The sequence below is a fragment of the Oryctolagus cuniculus genome, chromosome 8 (genome assembly GCF_051225735.1).
Source record: "Oryctolagus cuniculus isolate XC-2025 breed Fujian yellow rabbit chromosome 8, ASM5122573v1, whole genome shotgun sequence".
Taxonomy (NCBI): domain Eukaryota; kingdom Metazoa; phylum Chordata; class Mammalia; order Lagomorpha; family Leporidae; genus Oryctolagus; species Oryctolagus cuniculus.
In genome coordinates, this window is record NC_142874.1 from 18,506,028 (window position 1) to 18,531,272 (window position 25,245).

At 43.3% G+C, this 25,245-nt stretch overlaps 2 protein-coding genes across 2 annotated transcripts in view; one reads left to right on the forward strand and one right to left on the reverse strand.

Annotated features, from left to right (window-relative positions):
• The window catches only part of LOC127485706 (protein transport protein Sec24B), a 149,738-nt gene extending 130,451 nt beyond the window's left edge, over positions 1 to 19,287 (forward strand). The window contains exons 5-10 of the mRNA XM_089301985.1: positions 5,731 to 5,841; positions 9,486 to 9,661; positions 10,569 to 10,706; positions 11,494 to 11,585; positions 13,353 to 13,445; positions 17,700 to 19,287. Coding sequence (XP_089158111.1) covers positions 5,731 to 5,841; positions 9,486 to 9,661; positions 10,569 to 10,706; positions 11,494 to 11,585; positions 13,353 to 13,398 — 563 coding nt within the window. The 3' untranslated portion in view covers positions 13,399 to 13,445; positions 17,700 to 19,287. The remainder of the gene's footprint in view (positions 1 to 5,730; positions 5,842 to 9,485; positions 9,662 to 10,568; positions 10,707 to 11,493; positions 11,586 to 13,352; positions 13,446 to 17,699) is intronic.
• On the reverse strand, positions 14,912 to 24,716 carry LOC149124862 (uncharacterized). The gene is made up of 2 exons (XM_089301986.1): positions 23,273 to 24,716; positions 14,912 to 16,896 (listed from the first exon to the last, which is right to left on the reverse strand). The coding sequence occupies exons 1-2, from the start codon at positions 23,848 to 23,850 to the stop codon at positions 16,830 to 16,832; spliced, it is 645 nt and encodes a 214-aa protein (XP_089158112.1). The 5' UTR covers positions 23,851 to 24,716; the 3' UTR covers positions 14,912 to 16,829.
• Positions 24,717 to 25,245: the final 529 nt, after the last annotated feature.

The window sequence follows — 25,245 nt, forward strand, 5'->3', positions numbered from 1 at the left end:
TGCTGCCGGCACACCGCGCTGATCGAAGGCAGGAGCCAGGTGCTTCTCCTGGTCTCCCATGGGGTGCAGGGCCCAAGCACCTGGGCCATCCTCCACTGCACTCCCTGGCCACAGCAGAGAGCTGGCCTGGAAGAGGGGCAACCGGGCCAGAATCTGGCGCCCCGATGGGGACTAGAACCCGGTGTGCCGGCGCCCCTAGGCGGAGGATTAGCCTAGTGAGCCGCGGCACCGGCCCCATTCTGTTTCTTAACCCTGACATTTCAAAGAACACAGGCTAGGTTTTTTTTTTTGGGGGGGGGGCACACTATCCTGCAAATTGGGTGTATCTGATGTTTCCTTGTGATTGGATTCAGATTATGCCCTTTAGGGTAGTGTTATCATTGGCATTGCCCGAGTATCCTTTCTGAGGCACAAAATAACAGCTTTTTTTCCCATCTTGATGAGAATACTGTTGATCATTTGATAAATAAGGTGTTACCTGCCAGGTTTCTCCACCATTTCTCCTCCTTGAAATTAATAACTAATTGCAGAGAAGGGTTTAAGACTTTGTAAGTAATATTGTTCTTTCCTAAAATATCACCCATTAGGTTTGATTTTTAACCTCTGATATTCTATATTGATGAGTTGGGGTTTTATTGTAACAAATTCTTTTCCTTCTCTTTTGTTGATTTCTTTAGGTGCAAATTGATTGATTACTTTTTGTTTTATTCAGTGGATTATAATTCATTACTGACATGAGTTATTTTAATATTTGGCCATATTTGGCCAGTAGTAGCTCCTTCACACTAGCTCCATTATCTTAAGATAGTTCCATGAATCGTTCAGCCTTTGCTTTACGTTCTTTTAGGCTACCATAATGCCCCTAGCTCATTTGCTACTTAACCTTTGCTTCAACCTTGGAGTGAGCATTTCTCTAAGTCTTGGTTGCTTTAGAGGGGAAGGGTACTTTAGGAACCAAGATTTGAGTGCAGTGAGTGTTCAATGCTACTGAGGGGTTATTGCTCCCAGGCCCTGATTTTTTTTTACATTTAACACTATTGTTTATTCAGTTCCTATGTACACTTTTCTATCTCCTGGTCCTTATTTTGCAGATTTCAAAAATGTGTTATTTCATCTAATGTTAATTTGTTCTACTTTTTGTTCTACTTTCAGGAAGGTGCAGTTGTTGAAATTTTTATTCGCTTAGATTGAGAAAAGGGAGATGAAAATAGATGCGGCATTTATGGCTTTTCTCCTATCATCTTGTTTAATTTTTTATTAAATATAGTATAGTCTAAAAAATTCCCGAGTTTTCAAGTAAGTGCAGTTACATTTTAATAATTCCTGACATGCCTGAGCACCTGCTGTGTGCCAATAAGCACAAAAGAGCTGTCTCTCTGGGTTTTTGGTTGGTTTTTCTAGCTTCTTTCTTTGTTTTGTTTTGTTTCAAATTCTGACTTTGTCATTTACCAGCTTTGTGCCCTTAGGCAAGTTTCTCAACTGAGTCTCAGTTTACTCTTTTGTAAGAAGAAAGTAATAGTAGTGACAATTCTATGTACTTGTTTTGAAGGTTCAAGATATTCATCATAAATTTAGAATAGTGTCTAGCAAATGGTACATGGAAAAATACTAGTGCTCATTACCAACATGAGATTGTGTTCTTAGCTCAATTGATCCTTCTCAGCAATCCTGCAAAGCAGAGATAATCAGTCCATTTTACTGATTAACTGTGTCCTGCACAAGTGAAATATCATTTACCTGTGATCACAGAAACTGCTAAATTTAGCAGAGTGGGGATTCAAACTGAGGTCTCTGCTGCAGAAGGTCTGACAAAGAAGGTATCTCCTTCTCTGAGAAAATGGAAAGCACTGTAGCAGTCAGGACCTAAAAGGGCACAGGACAGCAGTCACTGTGGAGTCTACTGCTTGCATGTGTTCTCACTGTGCTGTTTTCACTAGGCACCAGAATCCTGAGAGTGCTGTTGCTGTTTTCACCAGAATCCTGGTGTTCTGTATTCATGGCTTTTGGAAATGCTTTTTCAGTTGCTGATTCCAAATTGAAGGAATATTCTGGAGCGGGGGTGAAAAAAACTTAGCTGTAAAAGGGATTTCAGTTGTTTAAAAAAAAAAAACTGGTTACACTGATTTTTTAAATATGTACTATAATAATATTCCTCTAAATACAGTAGAAGTAACTAGTGTTTTAGCTTTTCATTTACTAAATATTATAATTTTTTCACCATTGAATATTCATTTTAAATTCTCAGTTTCAAACCTATTTGATTTTAGTGCTAACTTTTATGTCAAACCATCTAACATTTTAAAAAATTATGTGCTACAAACAGGCTTCCTTTTAAAAATTTCTTCATTAAATATACACTTTGAAACCAACATAAAATTTTGTGCAGAATACTGGTTGAGGCCGGCGCTGCAGCTCACTAGGCTAATCCTCTGCCTGCGGCGCCGGCACCCTGGGTTCTAGTCCCGGTTGGGGCTCCGGTCCTGTCCCAGTTGCTCCTTTTCCAGTCCAGCTCTCTGCTGTTGCCCGGGACTGCAGTGGAGGATGGCCCAGGTCCTTGGGCCCTGCACCTGCATGGGAGACCAGGAGGAAGTTCCTGGCTCCTGGCTTTGGATCGGCACAGTGTGCCGGCCGTAGCGGCCATTGGAGTTTGAACCAATAGAAAAGGAAGACCTTTCTCTCTGTCTCTCTCTCTCTCTCACTGTCTAACTCTGCCTGTCAAAAAATAAAAAAAAATAAAATAAAAAAAAAATACCGGTTGAAAGTACTATCTTGCAAATGAAATGAAAAGTAAAAGAATAAAAATAAACTAAAAAAGTAGGAAAAAAAGAAAGCCAATTCAGACTCCAGGCTGTGATCAGCCTTAGCCCTAGAAGATATTGTTAGCTAATGTTCTGTATATGCTGTATATGCGCCAAATAGCCTTGCCTCTGAGGAATTTTTAATTTGAAAAGAAGCCAGAGGATAGCACAATGCTGTCCTGTGGTTCAGAGACTGTGACAATGTGATGCTATATTTTGCAAGTGATGTGGCAGGACCCTTTTTTGATTTTTCATGAGTTTCAGTGAACTAGTTTTTGTTGGACAATCTTACAAGCTAAGAGTAACTATTAAGTGCCTGGTGCTACATCGGAAATAATGATTCATATTTTTTGATTATTTTTATTTATTTATTTATTTATTTATTTGAAATGCAGCGTGAGACAGAGATCTTCCCTATGTTGATTCATTCTCCAGATGCCCACAATAGCTAGTTTTGGGCCAGGCCAAAGCCAGGAGCCTAGAACTGAAACCATGTCTCCTCCGTGGGTGCCAGGTACACAACTACTTGAGCCATCATCTGCGATCTTCTAACATTTAAATTATAGGAAGTTGTATATGAAGTGGAGCCAAAACTCAAACACAGAGCCTCTGATGTGGGGTTTATGTATCCCAAGCAGTGACTTGACCACTGTGCCAGACCACAACCTTCTTTGATTATTTTAAAAAGTAATGTATTTTGATACAGAAAAAGTTGACTACTGTAGATAATCAGGCAATATTGTTCTGCTTAGCTCTGGCTTTCCAAAATGTGCAAATCTCTTTTCTTTTAATTGATGTATTCCCGTTATTTTAATTTAATTTAACACATGTCCTGGGTCTAAGAAAAGTAAAAGAATGAGAGTTTTTGATATTCATATACATTAAAAACTGTGGCAGCTTACTTACATGTTACCTGTCGCTTGAATATCCATGGCAAATATCTTGTGTATATTGCTGCTATTGCTGGAATCAATCTCTCTCTCCATCTCTCCCTCTCTCTCTCTCTCTATGGGGTCAGGGAACAAGTTGACAGTATAGTGGGAAGAGACTTGATACCAGTGTCCAGAGTTGGTATTCAAAGAATATTTTCAAATGGAAATGGTGTTCAAATGGTAACTGGATATCTATGCTAGACCCAAATCTAATTAACTCAAATATTAAAAATTTACTAATGCTTTATTTTTCCCATTTTATTGTGAACATATAGTGGTTAATCAATAAAAGATAGATGGTGGACTTTCTAAGTGCCTGTAAACTAACATAATACTAACTTAATTAGTATTTTGGAACCTTCTGCCTACACTCTAACTTTACTCTCCTGAGATTCTTTTGGTTCAAAGTGAGAAGCATCTTTGACTTTAGAAAGTAAATTTAGGAGCCAGTGTTGTGGCACAGCAAACCGAGCTGCTGCTCGTGAGGCCGGCGTTCTGTCTCGCAGTGCTGGTTTGAGTCATGACCGCTCTGCTTCTCTTCAGCTCTCTGCTAATGCTCCTGAGAAAGTAGCAGAAGGTGGCCCAAGTACTTAGGCCCCTGCCACTCATGTGGGAAACCCAGATGGAGTTCTAGGCTCCTGACTTTGCCCTGGCCCAGCCCTAACTATTGCAGCCATTTGGGAAATGAACCAGCATATAGAAGATCTCTCTGACTCTGTCCTTCTCTCTCTCTCTCTCTCTCTCTCTCTCTCTCTCTGTGTGTGTGTGTGTGTGTGTGTATTTGACTCTCCCTTTCAAATAAAGAAATCTTTTTTAAAAAAATCTTCAGGGGGCTGGTATTTGGAGCCGTGGTTAAGATGCCACTTGGGTTGCTATCATCACGTATTGGAAATCCTGGGTTGAATTCCAGCTCCACTTCTGATTCTGGCTTCCTGCTGATTTACACTATGGGAGGCAGCAGATCATGGCTCGGGTATTTTGATCCCTGACACCCATATGGGCTACCAGATTTGAATTCTGGGTTTCTGGCTTCTGCTTGGCCCAACCCTGGCCATTGCAGGCATATGGGGAGTGAACCAGCAGGTGGAAGATCTGTTTCTGTCTCTATCTCTGCCTTTCAACTGAAGTGAAACTAATAATTTTTTTTAAAAAAGTAACTTTAGCTTAGGTGAAATGTTGTTACTTTCTCTTTCATATTGAGCTTTCTCCTCCTAAGTCTTTCAATGCACACTTTTCATGGAAACTTCTTTGTCCGAGCCACTGACTTGTTATCCCTTGCCAACATCAGTCCTGATGCTGAGTTTGCAGTGCAGTTGTCAATTGAAGAAAGTTTGACAGATACTTCCTTAGTGTGCTTTCAAACAGCCCTATTGTATACATCAAGCAAAGGTAATGTTAACAGAAATGAAATATAGCCTGCACAGGAATAGACACACACTCTTTCGGGTGTGGAAAAAAATGAATGCACAGTACCAAGTAATGGCATTTGCATTAATCAAATATAAGTTCTGCTAGTTTCTTCTGTCCTTTCTTAATGCTCACTTTTGAGTCTTTAGTAACATACTTTTTTCATTTGTAGAAGACTTGCATTCTCTAGGATCAATTATTTCTGGTTGAAACTTGTGGTAAATCCAGCTGCGCCATCCTTTGCAATATTTCTTGCTCCCTATAAAATAGAAAACTATAGCAATTCAGGTCTTCATCTGCTATTTGACAGTCTAAAATGTCTGTTGGGTATAATTATTATGAAATTAAAATAAAAACTAGAACCTAATGCCCAGCTAGAAATGAAATACAGTATAGATTCATCATGTGTCTTCAGATATTGAGAGAGTTCATTTTTCTTTAAAACATATTAGTTGTAAACTTTTTTACATTTCAAAATCCTGTGGGTGAACTCATCTAGTCAGAATAACTTGAGTAAAATTTTGATCTGTTCTTTTTGTCCCTCTCTTGGTTTAATATATTGTGCAATGGCATCTGTTCATCATTTTGTTTAGGTGAGCAGAGAATTAGAGTGCATATGCTTTGTTTGCCAGTGGTAAGTTCACTAGCAGATGTATATGCAGGAGTGGATGTTCAAGCTGCCATCTGCCTTCTAGCAAATGTGGGTGAGTAAAACATAACGGAACAGGTGAAATAAATTTTTCTGTCCTAAAAACTGAAACACAGCTGATTTTTTCATCCTATAAACTCCTTATTTAAAAAGTATGTTTTACATTTTCCTTTTAATGTTATGAATTAAGCTGTTCTCTTTTTTAAAAAAAATTATTTATTTATTTGAGAGGCCAAGTTACAGAGAAGTCTTCCATCCACTGGTTCAATCCCCAAATGGCTGCAACTGCTGGAGCTGGGTCGAGCTGAAGCCAGGAGCCAGGAGCTTCTTTCTGGTCTCCCACATGGATGCAGGGGCCCAACCATGTGGGCCATCTTCCATTTATTTCCCAGGCTGTTAGCAGGGAGCTGGATGGGAAGTGGGGCAGCCAAGACTAGAAACAGTGCCCCTGTGGGTTACCAGTGCTACAGGCCAAGGCTTAGCCCACAATGCCACGGCACCAGTCCCCTAAACTGTTCTTATATTTTATGTTCATTCTTAATGTAAAAATCTTTTAGGGGATTCAGAATAATTGAAAACTGGTGAAAACCTGATGGACTCAACTAATGAGAGTATTTTTTAGCCATAGAATGGAATACTCAGCAATGAAAAGAAATGAACCAGGGAAGAGCATTTGATATTGTGGTTAAGATGCTTGCATCCTGAGCCGGTGCCGCAGCTCACTAGGCTAATCATCCGCCTTGCAGCACCAGCACACCAGGTTCTAGTCCCAATTGGGGCACCGGATTCTGTCCCAGTTGCCCCTCTTCCAGGCCAGCTCTCTGCTGTAGCCAGGGAATGCAGTGGAGGATGGCCCAAGTGCTTGGGCCCTGCACCCCATGGGAGACCAGGAGAAGCACCTGGCTCCTGCCATTGGATCAGCGCGGTGTGCCGGTGGCAGCGTGCCAGCCGTGGCGGCCATTGGAGGGTGAACCAACGGCAAAGGAAGACCTTTCTCTCTGTCTCTCTCACTGTCCACTCTGCCTGTCAAAAAAAAAAAAAAAAACCCGCCTGCATCCCACATTGGAACACCTGGCTCCAGTTTCTGACTCTGCCTGCCTGCTAATACAGATGCTGGGAGGCAGCAGTGATGGCCTAAGTCATTGCGTACCTGCCACTTAGGTGGAAGACTCAGTGAGTTTCTGGCTCCTGCTTGGGCCCTGGCCCACCCTGTCTGCTGTGTGCATTTGCAGAGTAAAGCAGCATATGGGAGCTCTTTGTCTCTGTTTTTCGCCTGTTACTAATACATTTATTTAATTAATTCATTATTAGATTTATTTATTTGAAGGGGAGAGTGACAGAGGCAGAGAGACTGAGCAGGAGATCATCCATCTGCTGTTTTACTTCCCAAATGGCCACCACAGCCAGGGCTGGTCTGCACTGAAGCCAGGAGCCCAAAGCTACTTCCAGATCTGCCACATGGGTAGTAGGAGTCCAAGTACCTGGGTCATCTGCTGCTGCTTTATTTCCCAGGCACATTAGTAGGTAGCTGCAGGGAAGCAGAGCAGTCAGGACTGAAACCAGCACTCCAGTATTGGACGTTGGCACTGTAGGCAGCAGCTTAGCTTGTTGTGCCACAGTGCCAGCCCCTCAAGCAATATTTTTATTTTTATTTTTTGACAGGCAGAGTAAGACAGTGAGAGAGAGAGAGAGACAGAGACAGAGAGACAGAGAGAAAGGTCTTCCTTTTTCCGTTGGTTCATCCCCCAAATGGCCGCTATGGCCGGCGCACTGGGCCGAACCAAAGCCAGGAGCCAGGTGCTTCCTCCTGGCCTCCTATGCAGGTGCAGGGTGCAACCACCTGGGCCATTCTCCACTGCCCTCCTGGGCCACAGCAGAGAGCTGGGCTGGAAGAGGAGCAACCGGGACAGAATCCGGCACCCCAACCGGGACTAGAACCCAGGGTGCTGGCGCTGCAGCAGGTGGAGAATTAGCCAAGTGAGCCGCAGCACCCACCTCAAGCAATATTTTTTAAAACAAGAATGAACTATCAATATCTAAACATGGATGACTCTCAAAGGCATTGTGCTAAGTGTAAAGAAGCAGTACTCTCCAAGGACTATGTATATATGATACCATTTATCTAACATTCAGGAAACGAGACGATTGGACGGAGATTATGTTAGTGATTTCCAGGGTTGGGGACATGGGGAGGGTTTTGCTGTGAAGAGGCACTACAGAGGGATACTTTTGGGGTGATGAAACTGTTGTGTATCTTGATGGTAGTAATTACATGGCTATGCATTTTACGTATAACCACCATGGAACTGTAGTCAAAAACGTGTCACTATATGCAAGATAGAAAAATCCTTTGGAAAGTTAATACTTAACAACACTGAGTGTTTTGTTTTTAATGAATTTACCTTATATATGAATTTAGACATGAACGAAGTAAAATTTTTTCCCAAGTAGTCCTGGAGAAAAACAGCAATTAAATCTAGATTTTGAATTATACCATAACTGATTATTTTAGTACTGGATTTTTATATAGATTGTCTCTGTTTTAATAAGAGGATTTTAGAGAAAAATAATTTTCCCATTGATACCTATTTCTTCAATGACTGCATGAAAACCTGTGTTCTTCAGTTTGCTCTTTTTTTTTTTTTAATTGGTTTTGATTTCTTTGGCCGAGGAACAGATGGAGAGGGAGAGGCAGACAAAGAGATGCTGCATCCACTTAATCTCTCTTTAAATGGCTGCAAAAGCCAGGTGTGGGCCAGGTGGCAACCAGAAGCCAGAACTCCACCCTGGTCTCCTATGTGGTTGGCAGAGGCCCAAATACTTGGGTCATCTTCCTGTGCTTTTCAAGGCACATAGGCAGGAAGCTAGATCAGAAGTGGCAAATCCAGGACTTGAACTGGCACTTTTATATAGAATTCCAGGACTGCAAATGATGGCTTTACTTGTGATACCACAATGTCAGCCCCATGTTCTCATGTTTTATTTGTTGATCTGGATTGCTTTGTAAAGAAAATTTAGAGAATCACAAGGGATAACTTAGGTTGGAGAATGTACATTGATTGTGATTATTCAATGATGTATTTATTATACATGTGATTTCCATTTGAGTAATAGAAACATCCCCAGGGCTTTCTCAGAAGTATATGAATCTACCCTTAATATGAATAGTGGCTAACTGGTTTTATGCTTAACAGATTAAATCAAAAAGACTCCGAAAGAATCTAAACTTACTGTGATTTTCAGATTTACTCAGATTTGGTTTAGAAAAATGGGGCCAGCACTGTGACACAGTGGGTTAAAGCCGCAGTCTGCAGCGCCGGCATTCCATATGGGTGCCGGTTTGAGTCCTGGCTGCTCCTGTTCTGATCCAGCTCTCTGCTATGGCCTGGGAAAGCAGTAGAAGGTGGCCCAAGCCCTTGAGCCGCTGCATCCAGGTGGGAGACCAGGAGGAAGCTCCTGGCTCCTGGCTTCGGATAAGCTCAGCTTTGGCCATTGTGGTCATTTGGGGAGTGAATCAGGAATGGAAGACTTCTTTCTCTCTCTGCCTCTCCTCTTTCTGTGTAACTCTGACTTTCAAATAAATAAAATAATACTTCAAATGAGGGAGCAGACGACTTATTAAATAATGCATATTCTGTCTTTTACAGAGCTTATTGGAATGTGATATTTAAACCTTTGTCCATTTTCATTCCTTTACAGCTGTGGATCGATCAGTGTCATCAAGTCTGTCAGATGCAAGAGACGCCTTAGTGAATGCAGTAGTGGATTCATTGTCTGCATATGGCTCAATTGTTTCAAATTTTCAGCACTCTGCACTGATTGCACCCAACTTCCTCAAATTGTTTCCACTCTATGTTTTGGTACTTCTCAAACAGGTAGCTCTGTTATATTTGATAAAGATTTTCTGTCTCAGATACATATGTTAAATAAAATCTGTATTGCTATTTTTTAATACTAAAGGATAATGGACTTTAGCATTGGAAGTTTTGAAGAGTAGCCAAAAAATTCAGTGGAAAATGATTGTATATGGGTATACAGTGACCTCGTGAAACCATATCCTCTGCCTCTTTAACATGTGTGAGCAGTTTGAATAATGTTACGGTCATACCCACTTGTGTTTTTTTTTATTTTTTTATTTTTTGACAGGCAGAGTAAGACAGTGAGAGAAAGAGAGAGTGTGTGTGTGTGTTATAGACAGTGAGAGAGAGACAGAGAGAAAGGTTTTCCTTCCGTTGGTTCACTCCCCTAATGGCCGTGCCACTATAGCCGGTGCTGTGCCGATCCAAAGCCTGGAGCCGGGTGCTTCCTCCCGGTCTCCCATGCAGGTGCAGGGACCCAAGCACTTGGGCCATCCTCCGCTGCCCTCCTGTGCCACAGCAGAGAGCTGGACTGGAAGAGGAGCAACTGGGACTAGTACCTGGCGCCCCAACCAGGACTAGAACCCGGGGTGCCAGCACCATGGGTGGAGGATTAGCCAAGTGAGCCATCATAACCCACTTGTGCCATTTGCTTCTGGAGAGAGGCACTAAGAAAAGGATCTAACATTTACAGAGCATCCTTCTTTTGTCTCGGGCACTTTTAATAGATACTCTTAGTTAATCCTTACAGCCGCCTAGAGAGGTGAGCATTATTATCTTGTTCTTCTGATGATTTCAGAGCTAAGAATAGTATCCAAGTCTGTCTGATGTGAAGGACATGCTTTTCCCATGATTAATGGTACTTATTTTAATATTTTCCCACTATGTTTTTGTTTTACTTGAAAACATGTCTTTTTCCTTGCAGAAAGCCTTTAGAACATGTACAAGCACACGCCTAGATGATCGTGTGTATGCCATGTGTCAGATAAAGTCTCAGCCACTTGTTCATCTAATGAAAATGATTCATCCCAACTTATACAGGATAGACAGATTGACAGATGAGGTATGCATTTCAGTGTGCATTTGAAAAATTTGAACGTGTTCGAGTATCTCTGTTTTACAGCAAAGGTAATAATAATTTATTTTCAATAGTTTTTTCTATTCCTGTCCCCTCCACGGTAGTAATGTATTAAGTAAGGACACTAGCTATGGATCTGATTGGCTGATAACACTCTCTGGTAATATCAATAGTTACTGAGGTTTCAAAAATAGTTTCATTTGGGAAATAATTTATTTTGTGGGTTTGGTTTTAATACTTATTACACACCTAAGTTGTAGAGTGTTAATTTCCATTTATATTTTGTAGATAATGATTGTCTGACATCAGATTGTAATTTTGATTTTAAAGTAAAAAATCCGGTATCCAATAATACTTTTCAGGTACAAACATGTAGTGTCTTTTTTCTTCCTTGGGTTAAAACTATATTCTTTGAAATTAGTATTAACTTCAAACATAGCCTTTTGTTACTAGATAAACGTAAGAAGCAATTTGATATGCAGCAGAGTATTATTCATATTTCTAATTCAGCAATTATATTACTACTTCCCCAAAAGGGGATACATTATACCCCAAAAAGGAAGGAAATAAATAACAGATCATTTTATATACTCATGCTTTTACTCTTTTAGGTTGAGTATGTTTGAGCCAATGTGGTAATGTATAATATTTTTGCATGCCATCAAGTTCTCAAGTAGCATGTTCCCATATTTAATAAAGAGAGTTAGTGGGCATTAGCACACAAACTATTGATAGTAATGTAAACGCATTCACATTGTTATTTTTCTTTCAGGGTGCAATTCATGTTAATGACAGGGTTGTACCTCAGCCACCTCTTCAAAAACTGTCTGCAGAGAAGGTGCTTTCCTCATGGACTGTGGCTCTGTAAGCACCCTATTAACAAAGCTCAACACTGTTCCACCTGGCAAAAAGAGAAACATAAAATCCAGCTCTGTGACCACAGAGCTGACCGTGAAAGTTGGATTAGGAATTGAGAGGCACTAAGTAACTGGCACAAGAGATTATTTAACTTTAGATTTTCCCAGATGCACATCATATTATCATAAATAAATAAATCTCATTAAAATGGAGTGCTCAGTGTCCTGGATTACATGTATGCAGAGAAGTGTTACAAAGTTAAATTCCTGTCTTCAAGGTTGCTACCATGTAGAGTCATAAAATTCACAGGAACTTCAAGAGATTATAACTTGAGCGAGAAAGTCCTGTTAATGATTGGAGTTCAGGAGTTTAGGACAAGTCACAGGGCACGGGTAGTGATGAAGGGTGTCGGAGTGGTCAAGATGGCTTCGAGACAGAGCAGCCAAAGGATTTGCATCACCACACAAGGATGGCATGCAACAATTGAAAGAATGACTGGGAAATAGAGTGAGTCAATCATCTTGATTATTGTCCCGTCCCGCAGGACAGCAACTGGGGCCAAGCACCTAGAAGGAGAAATGAAAGGGACAGGAGACACAAAGATGGCAGCAAGACAAGTCCTGATCAAGCTGCGATTTTTATTTTTCAAGCACACACTTATATATCATAAAGGCTGGGTGTCGGGCGGGGGAAGGAGGGGCGTTTAGGAGGGCAAGACGTCGGGTGGGGGAAGGAGGGAGAGCTTATCTTGTAGCTGCAATGCTTGTGCAAGTAGGGGAAAGGTTACAAGGTCTTAAGGCATAAGGTCACACAAGGTTGGGCTATCAGTATTATCTGGTCTGGGCTGTCTAGTCCTGTCTTTCTACTAAGAGGCCACATGCTGCGTGCTCCCCGACATATCCCCCTTTCTTATCAATTAAACAGAAATGGCTGCCAGTTAGGCCAAATGTGATGAACGAGCAGTGCCTGTCTTAGGAATCAACCCGGAGCTCCAGCACCTCTTACCCATCATTGGATATCCTTGCCAGTCCCCAAGGACTCCTGTCTTACGTGGGTGAGGTTCCGGGAAGGTGCCCGTCATTGGCTTACTGCTCGTTTTATTGATAGGCCTGGGGCCTTTCCTTGGCTCCCGACTGGGGCAGCAGCAGACCGAAGGGGAGAGTCAGTTGTTGGAGGGACCATGACCTCACCGGTAGGGGAGGAGGAAGTTATAATAAATTTTCTGGGAATCCTTAAAATTGAAGCAAAAACAATAGAAACCACTCTAGATCCTTGGATGCACATTCATAATGAACTAAGTACAGTTTCCATGTTACTTTTATGTTGTGCCTACTTTGAGATCGTATACTTTTCTTATGCATGATTAGTTTGAGAAAATTAGCTATTTATGGTTTTTTTTTTTTTTTTTTTTTTTTTTGACAGGCAGAGTGGACAGTGAGAGAGAGACAGAGAAAGGTCTTCCTTTGCCGTTGGTTCACCCTCCAATGGCCGCCACGGCCGGCGCGCTGATCAGAAGGCAGGAGCCATGTACTTATCCTGGTCTCCCATGGGGTGCAGGGCCCAAGCACTTGGGCCATCCTCCACTGCACCCCCTGGCCACAGCAGAGAGCTGGCCTGGAAGAGGGGCAACCGGGACAGAATCCGGCGCCCCAACTGGGACTAGAACCCAGTGTGCCGGTGCCGCAAGGCGGAGGATTAGCCTAGTGAGCCGCGGCGCCGGCCGGTTTTCTTAAATATTAGGGGATTTTTGATACTTTGTTGTCTTGTTTGTAGGTTTTTTACATTTGGATTGGAAAAGGCTGTGAAAATAACTTCATAGAGGATGTACTGGGGTGCCCTAATTTTGCATCAATTCCACAGAAAATGGTCAGTGGATTTTTATACTTTAACTTTTTGTTTGCATGTTTTAGTTTTTTTTTTATTAACATAAGATTTATTTAAGGTTCACTATGTTATCTGTTTTAAAAGTGTGCAATTCAGTGTTTTTATTTTGTTTTTCAGTATATTTATACAGTTACACAGTTCTCACCACTATATTGATTTCAGAACACTTCTATCACCCCAGAAAAGAAACCCCATATCTCCCAATCCTCCCTGATCCTTCTTGCCCTGGAAATACCTATCTACTTTCTATCTACAGATTTGCCCATTGGGCATGGCATATAAATGAAGGCGTACGATATGTGGCTATTTGTTTTGCTTCTTTCACTCCCCATGTCTCTCTCTCTCTCTCCCCCTCTTTTTTTTAAGATTTATTTTTTTTGATAGGCAGAGTTAGAGAGAGAGAGAGAGAGAGATCTTCCATCCACTGGTTCACTCCCCAAATGGCCCCAATGGCTGGAGCTGGGCTGATCCAAAGCCAGGATCCAGAAGCTTCTTCCAGGTCTTCCATATGGGTGCAGGGGCTCAAGCAATTGAGCCATCTTCTACTGCTTTCCTAGGCCATAGCAGAACGCTGGATTGAAAATGGAGCAGCTGGGTCCCGGAACTCGTGCCCGTATGGGATGCCGGCACTGCAGGCAGCAGCTTTACCTGCTATGCTGCTGTGCCAGCTCCATTTTCTTCCCTAATATTTATTTATTTGAAAGGTAGAGAGACAGAGATTTCCATCCTCTGATTCACTTCCAAAATGGCCACATCAGCCTGGGCTGGGACATGCCAAGCCAGGAACCAGGAACTCCATCTGGGTCTCCTACATTGCTGGCAGAGGCCCAAGTACTTGGGCCATCATATGCTGCCTTCCCAGACACATTAGCAGGAAGCTGGATTAAAAACCAAACAGCTCAGACTGGGACTGGCACTCTGGTATTAGATGCCAGCATTGCAAGCAGCAAATTAACCAACTGCACAACACTAGACTGTTTCCCATGTTATCAAAATTTGCTCATTTGGTGGCATATATAGGAGTACTTTAAAAAGCCCATGGAAAATGTAAAGTTATTTTTATAGCAAAAAAGTTTGAGATCCAATGCATACCAAGGTCTTCAAAAAGTTAATGAAAAGTTATGCATGGATCTCAAAGTTGCTTTGCACCAAAATAAATAAATCTTTCAGTTTTATTTTCCACACTTTTTTGAAGTACATGCATATTACTACTTTATTCATTTTTATGACTGAAAATAGTCTATTTTATGGGTATAACACATTTTGGTTATTGTTTATCCTTTTATGGACATGTTCACTTGTTTCTGCTTTGGGGCTGTTGTGACTATTGCTACCACATATATATATATATATATATATATATATATATATATATATATAAACTATATATATATATATATATATTTTTTTTTTTTAAATTCTCTTGGCTTTGTAGCCAGTAGTGGAGTTGCTAGGGCATGAGGTAACCCTACGTTTAACTTTGTGATGAACCATAGAATTATTTTCCAACAACCATAGGGGTTTTTTTAAATTAGGAGTTTATTTTGTTGCAAAAAATTTGAAATCCATGTTTAGTTTACATTTTAAGACAAAGGCTTAATGTTCTTTTTTGTTGTTGTTTTTAAGATTTACTTATTTATTTGAAAGTCAGAGTTACACAGAGAGAGGAGAGGCAGAGAGAGAGGTCTTCCATCTGCTGGTTCACTCCTCAATTGGCTACAACAGCTGGAGCTGCGCTGATCCAAAGCCAGGAGCCAGGAGCTGCTTCTGGGTCTCCCACACAGGTGCAGGGGCCCAAGTGGAACAGCTGGGTCTCAAATCAGCACCCATATGGGATGCCGGACCCTCAGGCCAGGGCATTAACCCTCTGCACCACAGCACTGGCCCCAGGAAAAGAGGAAAGCAACCATAGTTTTTGACTTAGATTATTTTTCTTACAGCTTTTCCAGTTGCCTTTTACCAAATATGTGTTAACTAATACCAAAGAAATACGATTCTGAAAGCAGTTCTATATATTCAATTAATTGCAAAAAAAAGGCCTACCTTATTCTTGTATATTGTAGACTTCCTCTTTTTCCCAAAGTTAATATAAATTCGATGTAATCTTAGTTGTTTGTTTCTAAGTTGGCAAGTGAATGCCAGAGTTCCTTATTAAGACTCAACAGATAAGAACAAGGAAACATTTGAAAAGGGAGGCTGGTGTCCACACAAAGGAAAACTATGAAAAATACATTCTACTAAATAAAATAAGAACTCTTATTGTAAAGTTGTAGTTAAATGTACTATGATATGGGTACAACATACAGGTCAGTCAGTAAAACTAAATAGGTTTCAGAAATGGATCCAGTTCATGAAAAACAAAATGTGGTAAAGACTGCATTTCAAGTCACTCCGGAGGAAATGGAATTAGAAAGAAAATGATGGGACTATGGATTAGACACTGGGAAGAAAACAAAGCTGGATATTTATCTTGTTCTGTACATCAAATAACTTTCAAATGAATCAGGTGTTTAAACATGAAACAGCAAACCATTACAAGTCACTGCATTTATTACAATTATTTATATAATATAGAAACAGGTAAAGCTTTTGTAAGTTAGTAATTGAAAAGATTAATAAACCCAAGAGCATAGAAATAAAATGTTTATACTTGGTAAAAATAAAGCCCAAAGATAGACAACAAAATTATAAAATTATCTATAATCTATAAGACTGGAAAAGAGCTATCTTCTCTAATATAAAAAGTACATTACAAATCTCTAAGAGAGACACCCTGTGATCCCTAAGGGAAAAAGAAGAAAAATGGACATAGGATTTTGAACATGCAATCCATAGGAGAACATAATATTGGCCGTGTGGAATAAGATCAGCCTCACTCATAGTTCAGGAAAACGAGATAAAATAACCACAGAGCATTTCTTTCATATACCAGATTGACAGAGTTTAAAATTTGGTGATGGGCAATCACATAGAGGGTACAAGGCATCAGTCACTGTAGTGTCCATTTATGCAAACCTTTTGGAAGTGCCATTTAACAGTGTTAAAATTCAAAATCAAATGCTGTGACACAGTTAATTATTTTACTCCTAGCAATGTATCCCATAGCTGTTTTCATAGATGTATGCATGGATGCCCATAGAATTACAGTAGTAATATTTATACACATAAGAAAAAGATTACAGTCTGACATGATACAAAAGTGCATAGTATGATCCCATTTGTATGGGGCTTCTTCAGAAAGTTCATAGAAAATGAGATGCACAGGTAAATGTGTTTTGGAGTAAAACAATTTGAAATTCCTGCAGGTTTTTTTCATAGTAGGCATTTTCATGAACTTTTTTTGAAGCTCTCTCATATTCATGGATTTCAAAACTTTTCACCAGAATAAACTATTATTTTGATTCCATTCTTCCACAAAATATTTGAAGTACACCTTGAGGGAGGAAAAGATTTATTTATTTGAAAGGCAAAGTGACAGAAAGAGGGGAACAGGGGTTGGGGGAAACAGATAGAGAGATCTTCCATTTGTTGGCTCATTCCCAAATGGCTTCAGTAGCCGGTACTGGACCAAGCCAAAGCTAAGAGTCTCTGACTCCATCTGGGTCTCCCTTTGGGTAGCTGAGACTCAAGCACTTGGACCATCTGCAGTTGCCTTCTCAGGCACATTACCAGGAAGCTGGATTGGAAGAGGAGCAGGTGATACTAGAATGCTGATAATGGTGTGGTGGCCTTAACTGCTGCACTACAATGCTTTTCTGGTCGCTGGTTTTTTTTTTCCCAAAAAATATGCTTGTGTATGTGATTTTTAAATGTTTATTTAAAAAAAAAAGTTGAAAAAATTCCCATGAAAATAGACATTTTTTCCTATTGACAAGGATTACAAATACAATTAATCTATCTTTTTAATTTTAATTTTATTTACATTCCAATGAGTATTTTGCAACTATATGCAAGGCTATTTTAGAAAGACCTAAAAGTCTATTCTTTTCATAAGTACATAAAAATTACAAGGTTTTTTTTTCTTTTTCAAGGTCAGCTTATCAGTAAGCTAATTAAATTCAAAGTATGCTCATATAAACAGATTTGTCAACAATTTAAATTTCATTTATTTGATTGCTACTCTTGGGGCTGGGGAATAGAGTGCTGCAGTTGGTGGTACTGAACACTAAGATTTAGTTTTAATACTGGTGATGAGTACTGAATAGGAAATAGTTTCCTAATTATATTTTTTCCCAGACACATCTTCCAGAACTAGATACACTTTCATCAGAAAGAACCAGATCTTTTATAACTTGGCTAAGAGACAACAGACCACTAAGCCCAGTCCTTCATGTGGTGAAGTAAGAACTTATGTGACTGAATTATGAAGTTATCTCTTCCTGTGCAATATATGTGAAATAACATGTCTTTTAAGCATACTTTAAATAATGTCAAAATAGATTCTGGTGGTAGAATATTGCTCCTTGATTAATATCTCCTGTGTTCCATTTTCTATAGTCTCCACTTATTAACAGCTTTGTTAATGAATAATTATTCTTTTTAACAACATGCACTTTTAGACAAATGTCCTTTTCTGTTTTTTTGTTTTTGTTTTTTGTGTTTTGACAGGCAGAGTGGATAGTGAGAGAGAGACAGAGAGAAAGGTCTTCCTTTGCCGTTAGTTCACCCTCCAATGGTCACTGCGGCCAGTGCACTGTGCTGATCCAAAGGCAGGAGCCAGGTGCTTATCCTGGTCTCCCATGGGGTGCAGGGGCCATCCTCCACTGCACTCCCAGGCCACAGCAGAGAGCTGGCCTGGAAGAGGGGCAACCGGGACAGAATCCGGTGCCCTGACTGGGACTAGAACCCGGTGTGCTGGCGCCGCTAGGCAGAGGATTAGCCTGTTGAGCTGCAGCGCCGGCCTACAAATGTCCTTTTCTGTTTCAGAGATGAGAGTCCTGCCAAAACAGAATTTTTTCTGCATTTGATTGAAGACCAGACAGAAGCTGCATTCTCTTATTATGAATTTTTGCTTCACGTTCAGCAGCAAATTTGTAAGTGAAGTAGAATAAAATGGAATAAGAAAAAGGTTTATTATCTAGGTAAAGCATTATCTGTTGACGAAGCACACAAGAAATGTGGAATGCAGGAGCTTGCTGTTACATGATTCAATGCACTGTACTCTGAGGTCGTGGCAAAAGATAAAGGCGAAAAGAGAACTTGACAGATTTTCTTCAGCCTGAAATAATGGTAGGGATGACGCCGTTTTGCCCAGTATGTTTTGAATTGGTTTCTATACATTTCCAGTAGTGCAGCAGTATAGTGTTCTCTTTGTTGCCAACGGGCAAATTGATACAACTGTGTGGAATGATATGTCCTAATATAAAATTAGATAAATTCTTTTGTCTTACTATTAATATAACATTTTTGGCGTGAATTCTGACAAAAGATTCCAAAAAGGCAGCAGGTACCATGTTATTTGTTTATATGAATTACTTTTTAACAAGGAATGATTCCTATTCATTAAATAAATTCAGCATTTTCCCTGTAAAAACAATAGTTTCAGAACACGAACTATAGAGAAGCATATGTATATATGTATAATGTACATAACTGTTACATTTGTAAAGAAAGTATAAAAATGTAGCTACAGAACAGGAATTGCTTATACTGCTCTGGGTTGTTGGATGACATCTCTTTTTGTCACGGTTAGAGAATGTGATTGACCAATGCATATTCTGCATTGAGTCCACAAATGGGACACAAACTCTTTGTAATTCTGCTAAATCTTTTATGAGGATTTATTTATGATCAGCCTATTAATTAAAAATATTTTGCTTGACAATATGGTTTGGTTGTTTTTTTAATTTTTGGTGTGGACTTTTTTTTTTGTATATAGTATATACTGAATTTACTTCTTGGGGGAGTGTAGTGATACTGCACTTTACTTAGTTATATAGATGAATCAATAAATTTTCATTAGTTTGTGGATATTACCAAGTACTTAATTCCATTTGTATCCTAAAGTGATGCTTTCAAAGTACATTAGTAAATATAACCTTGTTTTCATTTTTAAAAAAGTATATTTATAAGAAAATTTTATAAGCATATCAACTATGCTTTTTATTTAATTGACTTCAAGATTACCATCTTGAACTTTGCGAATGATTTTGTTGTGGTCCAAAAATCACTCATTCAATAATAGCATATTTCCCCAAAAACTGTATATCCACTAGAATATAAAAACAAATATTCATCCACATTACATAGAGAGAGCAAAAAAGCTCAAACAATATTATACTGAATGAGGCCGGCGCCGCAGCTCACTAGGCTAATCTCCACCTTGCGGCGCCGGCACACTGGGTTCTAGTCCCGGTCGGGGCGCCGGATTCTGGCCCGGTTGCCCCTCTTCCAGGCCAGCTCTCTGCTGTGGCCTGGGAGTGCAGTGGAGGATGGCCCAAGTCCTTGGGCCCTGCACCCCATGGGAGACCAGGATAAGTACCTGGCTCTTGCCATCGGATCAGCGCGGGGCACCGGCCGTGGCGGCCATTGGAGAGTGAACCAACGGCAAAGGAAGACCTTTCTCTCTGTCTCTCTCTCACTGTCCACTCTGCCTGTCAAAAAAAAAAAAATATTATACTGAATGAAAAATAAAATAATGTTTTAAAATAAAAAAAGGAATATAAAATGTAATTTTATGTTCTATACTGCAAAAGTCCCAATTAATGAACTTTGAAAGGAAAAGGACTCTTTGTGCGGTAAATAATTTTTACTGATTTTGTGAATCTATTTTCTTGGGATAAAGAAAAGTACTATCTCACACACCCTGATGGAAATGAGAATGACTCATCTTAAGTGACATTACTTACTATATAGAATCATGTCATCTGCCAATAGTGATAGTTTGACTTCCTCCCTCCCAATTTGTATCTAACATTGAAAAAGGAGAGAAAAAGTACCAACGTGATAACGTGCACGTAGAAAATGCCAAGAGGGACCTCAGACGCTACCTTTACGTATTCTATCGTGCTCTGTAGAAGACACAGTTTGTCCTAGTTCAAGCATGCTCCATCCGTTAAATGCAGGCCTAGACTGTGGAGGGCGGAGGTTGGGGAGCAGACCTGTGTTCAGTGGAGAACTCTGTAGATGTCTCAAATCCCTGTGCGAGTGGGTACCCAAGTGTCTGAATGAATAAACTACATTGATTTCCTCATACGTAAGTCATAGATAATACCACACGGAACGTTTCTAAGGCAGAAGAGAAAGAATGGGTACCAACACCTTTTCTAAGAGTGAGTTAAATTTCTTTTCAAATTCTGTGTTAATAGGGTAGGGTAATGCATAGAATATAAAATTCTAAATGAATTGTAGTAGTTGGCCTTGATGTAGTATTTTATTTATAGCTATGTCTTCCTTTTCTTAATTTTTTATTTTTTGTGAAGATCTTATTTATTTGAAATTCAGAGAGAGAGAGAGAGAGAGAATATCAAGATCGAGAGGTCTTCCATCTGCTGGTCTGCTACCCAATTGGCTGCAATGGGCGGGCCTGAGCAGATCTGAAGCCAGGAGCCAGGAGCCTCCCCCGGGGTCTCCTGCATGGGTGCAGGGGCCCAACCTTGGCCCCTCTTCTACTGCATTCCCAGACCACAGCAGAGAGCTGCACTGGAAGTGGAGCAGCTGGGACTCGAACCGGTGCCCATGTGGCTGCAGGTTCTGCGGGCAGTGGCTTTACCCACTCCCCCACAGCACCGGCCCCTCCTGGGAGCCTTTCCCCGTGGGATCCAGCTGTCTGCTGACATGCCTGGGAAAGCAGAGGGAGACGGCCCAAGGACTCAGGCCCCTGAACCCACAGTAGAGCACCGGATACAGTCCCCGGCTTCTGCTTCGGCCTGGGCCAGCCCCGGCCTTAGTAGCCACCTGGGGGTTGAACCCCCAGATGGACGATCCGTGAGAGAGAGCAAGAGGCAAGAGGGCTCGCGATGCCTGGTGCTCTGCTTCTCTCCCCAAGCGGCTTCAACGGCCAGCGCCGGGCCAGGCAGAAGCCAGGAGGCTTGACCTCCATTCAGGGTGCCCAGGAGGCAAGGAGGTGTGGTAGTCTTTCGGAAGCTGCCGAAGAAGTGGACCGTGCCTAAAAATTTCCAGAAGGGCAAGGTAACTGATGCAGCTGTCTCGGACTGCAGTGTCTCTGATTCAGGCCTGACCCCGGAGGCACTGGGTCTCACTCAGGCTCCGCCAGCAGCATCGAGGACGGCTCCTCAAGGCTTGAACAGGCTTTTGGGCAGGAACAGATGAGAAGCAGACTTCCATCTGAGGATGGCTGAGCAGGAGATGTACCTACGGGTACAATTCCTGGTCACAGTGCAGGGCGCAAATTCACTCCCCACAGGCGGCCGCCATGGGACACATCTGCATGCTGCTACGTCCAGTGTGGGGCACCCAAGAGCCGATTCCAATCCCGCTACTCCAGGTTGGGAACCAGGGAGGCAGCCGCTGATGGCCCAGGTACTTGGATCCTGCCTCCTTCCCTCCTGGGAGTCCTGAATGGAGTTCTTGCCTCCTGGCTTCTGCCTGGCCCAGCGCTGGCCTTTGAAGCCGCTTGGGGAGAGAAGCAGTGCATGGGGCATCGCAAGCACTCTTGCTCTCTCTGTGATCGCCCATCTGGTGGTTCACCCCCCTCCCAGGTGGCTACAAAGGCCAGGGCTGGGCCAGGCTGAAACAGAAGCCAGGGACTTTATCTGGTGCCCCATTCTGAGAACCTGCCACCGGGCCCCTGGCTCCTGAATACTGGCTCCGGATCTGCTCAGCTCCCATCATTGCGCCAATTTGGAGAGGACCTGCAGATGAAAGACTTACTTTCTCTTTCTCTCTCTCTCTGCATGTAACTCTGAATTTCAAATAAATGAATAAGAACTTTATAAGAAAAAAGGAAGGCATAGCTATAAATAAAATACTACATCACGGCCAACTACTAGAGTTTATATCGAACTTGATACTATATGCATCACCTGGCCTATTAACACAGAACTCCTGTGTGAAGGATAGTTAAAACCCGTGATTTGCAAACCCTTCCAAAAAGGAGACAAAGGGGAAAAATCTTCCATCTTATCCCATTGGACCAACTTTTTCCCAACATCCAAAAAAAATGCATCAAAAAGAAAACGGCACATACGTATCTGTCATGACTGCGCTGTCACATTCCTCAACAAAATATTACCAAACGCGCTCCTGAAGCACAACCAAAGCTTAGCACGCTGGGTGCAACTGAGAGGTACTCCAGGAATGCAAGGATGGCTACCATACCCAATCAATATATCACAGAACAGAATAAACATGGGGAAAGCCCACAAAGTATCCCTATAGACACAGAAAACCTAGTTCACAAAAACTCCCACCACTTTGGCCATATCAAAATAAAAAGGAATCATCAAATCAGGAACAGAAGCTAAACCTCGGCTTGACAATGGCCTCTTACTGAAAACCCACAGAGCGCTAACATCACACCAAATGCCAGTTAACCGGAAACTGTCCTCCTAGACCAGGAAACAGACGAGCGTTTTCACTCTTATTCCTCCCCGTCAACAGTCTCAGGGGTCTCGAGCAGGGCGGCTGGGCCATCAAAACGCAAACAGATGGGAACGCGGGGCCGCTCCGGGAGGAGACGGAGCCCCCTCTGCTCTGGCACAGCTGCTCGCACACTGGGGAAAGTTCCAGACCGACCGTCCGCACAGCAAGACCACGACTCCACCCGCGCCTTCGGGACCCGAGAGCAACAGGCACGCCGGCAGCGAAGACTCGCAGCGGGAAACCCCAACAGCCCCCGCATCACTCACCGCCAAGGGGGCCCGGTCTGCTGGCGGCACAGGGGCCCGCGAAGGCCGCTGCTTCCACGAGGGGCCGAAGAAGAGAACCGCGCCCGGGAAACGGCGCGGCAGCCTCGGGCCGCAGCCTCTCTGAGCCCGGCCTGACCCCGGAGGCGCTGGGTCTCCCGCAGGCTCCGCCGGCAGCGTCCAGGACGGCTCCGACGGCTCGCGCGGGCTCTCCGGCAGCAGCGGACGGGACCCGCGAGGACTCCTACCTGAGCGCCGCGGGCCACAAGGGGCCACTTCCGGGGCACAAGGGGCCACTTCCGGGGCACAGCGCCGGGCGCAGGCGCACTCCCCGTGGGCGGCCGCCGTGGCGCCACGGGACGCACCTGCGCGCTGCCTGCCGCGTCCAGCGTCCGACGCCCCAGGGCCGCTGGCAGTGCAGCCTCTCCAGGCTGTGACCTAGGGACGCCGGTTCGAGTCCCGGCTGCTCCACTGGCGATGCTTCTCCACAGCCGCCGTCTGTCCTGTAGGGTGCCTGGTGAAGCTGAGCTCAGCTCCAGTCTCCTTGCCCCAGAGGGAAGGGACTCGGCAGCCTGGGCCATGGCATAGCTGGGGACACCTCTGGCTCCTCCTGCATAGCCCCACGGGCTGCACAGGCCCTGATGCCTGCCTCACTCTCCCATCTCTGGGGACCACTGGCACCAACTCCGGGTCCCATGCTGTTCCTGTCACCTACCCCACCTGACTTCCTGACCCTAATGGTGCATTGGCTGGAGCCGGCGCTGTGGCACAGTAGGCTAATCCTCTGCCTGCGCTGCCCGATCCCATGTGGGTGCCGGCTCTAGTCCTGGAGGCTCCTCTTCCAATCCAGCTCTCTGCTGTCGGCTTGGAAAGCAGTAGAAGATGGCCCAAGTGCTTGGGTCCCTCATCTGCATGGGGAACCAGGAAGAAGCACCTGGCTCCTGGCTTCTGATCGCTGTAGCTCCGGCCATTGTGGCCATTTGGGGAAATGAACCAATGGATGGAAGACCTTTCTCTCTGTCTCTCCCTCTCACCCTAACTCTACTCTCAAATAAATAAATAATAAAATAAAATAAAAAATAGTGCATTGGCTGATTACCAGCATCTTAGTCCCTCCTTAATGGCTGGAATGGATCCTCACCTAAGGTGATGGTGAGGGCTGGGGCTGTGGGGCAGACATGAAGTCTGGGCCAGGCACTCGGGGACAAGGAGTGCTGTTTCTAAAGAGGTGGCAGGGGTGCCCTGTGTTTCCTGTCCCTGGGCCACTGGCCCCTTCCCCATGAGATTCGGCTGTCCCGATTCTGTCCCATGAGCATCCAGGGGAGGCAGCAGCTGGAAGCACAGTGCAGCCTCCCCAGAGCTTGAACAGCCTGCACCTGGGCCTCCACTGCGAGCCTCTAGAGCTGAGACAAACCCATCTCTGCTCTGCATGGGGACCCAGGTGCTCATGTATGGCAGTCACAGCAGGGGATGAGAACAGGACCCCCCCCCCCACCAGAGCCCACAGGTAACAATGCTCTGGGTCCTGCTGCCCCTCTGTTGGCCCGAGGCTAGGACTGCAAAACCCCACACTCACTTGCACTTGAGTTCTGCCCCTGGGACCTCCAGAACCTGCCTCTGCACCCACCCCTACTCACAGGAGTCAACCCGGCCCCCACAAATGGGCTCAGGGCACCTGGGCCTTCCAGGTGTCCTCAGATCCAATGCCCGGCTGGCTTTGGCCTTCACTGTGCAGGGTCTCCCACAGCCCCACCTCCCTATAGCCCTGCCCTTATACAGGTGGGAGCCCCGCCCCCCAGTCCTATGAGGGTCTTGTCTGAAGACAGCTGTGGTCATCAGGCCAGGAGCCTGTGTGGGGTCATTCAGGGAGAGGCCCCCTGGGCAGGCAGGGATGCAGCTCATCTTGCCAGAGTGGGGGGGTCCAGCTGTGCTCTGGGCTCCTGGAGCCAGAGCCACATGCAGGGCCCTGAGGACAG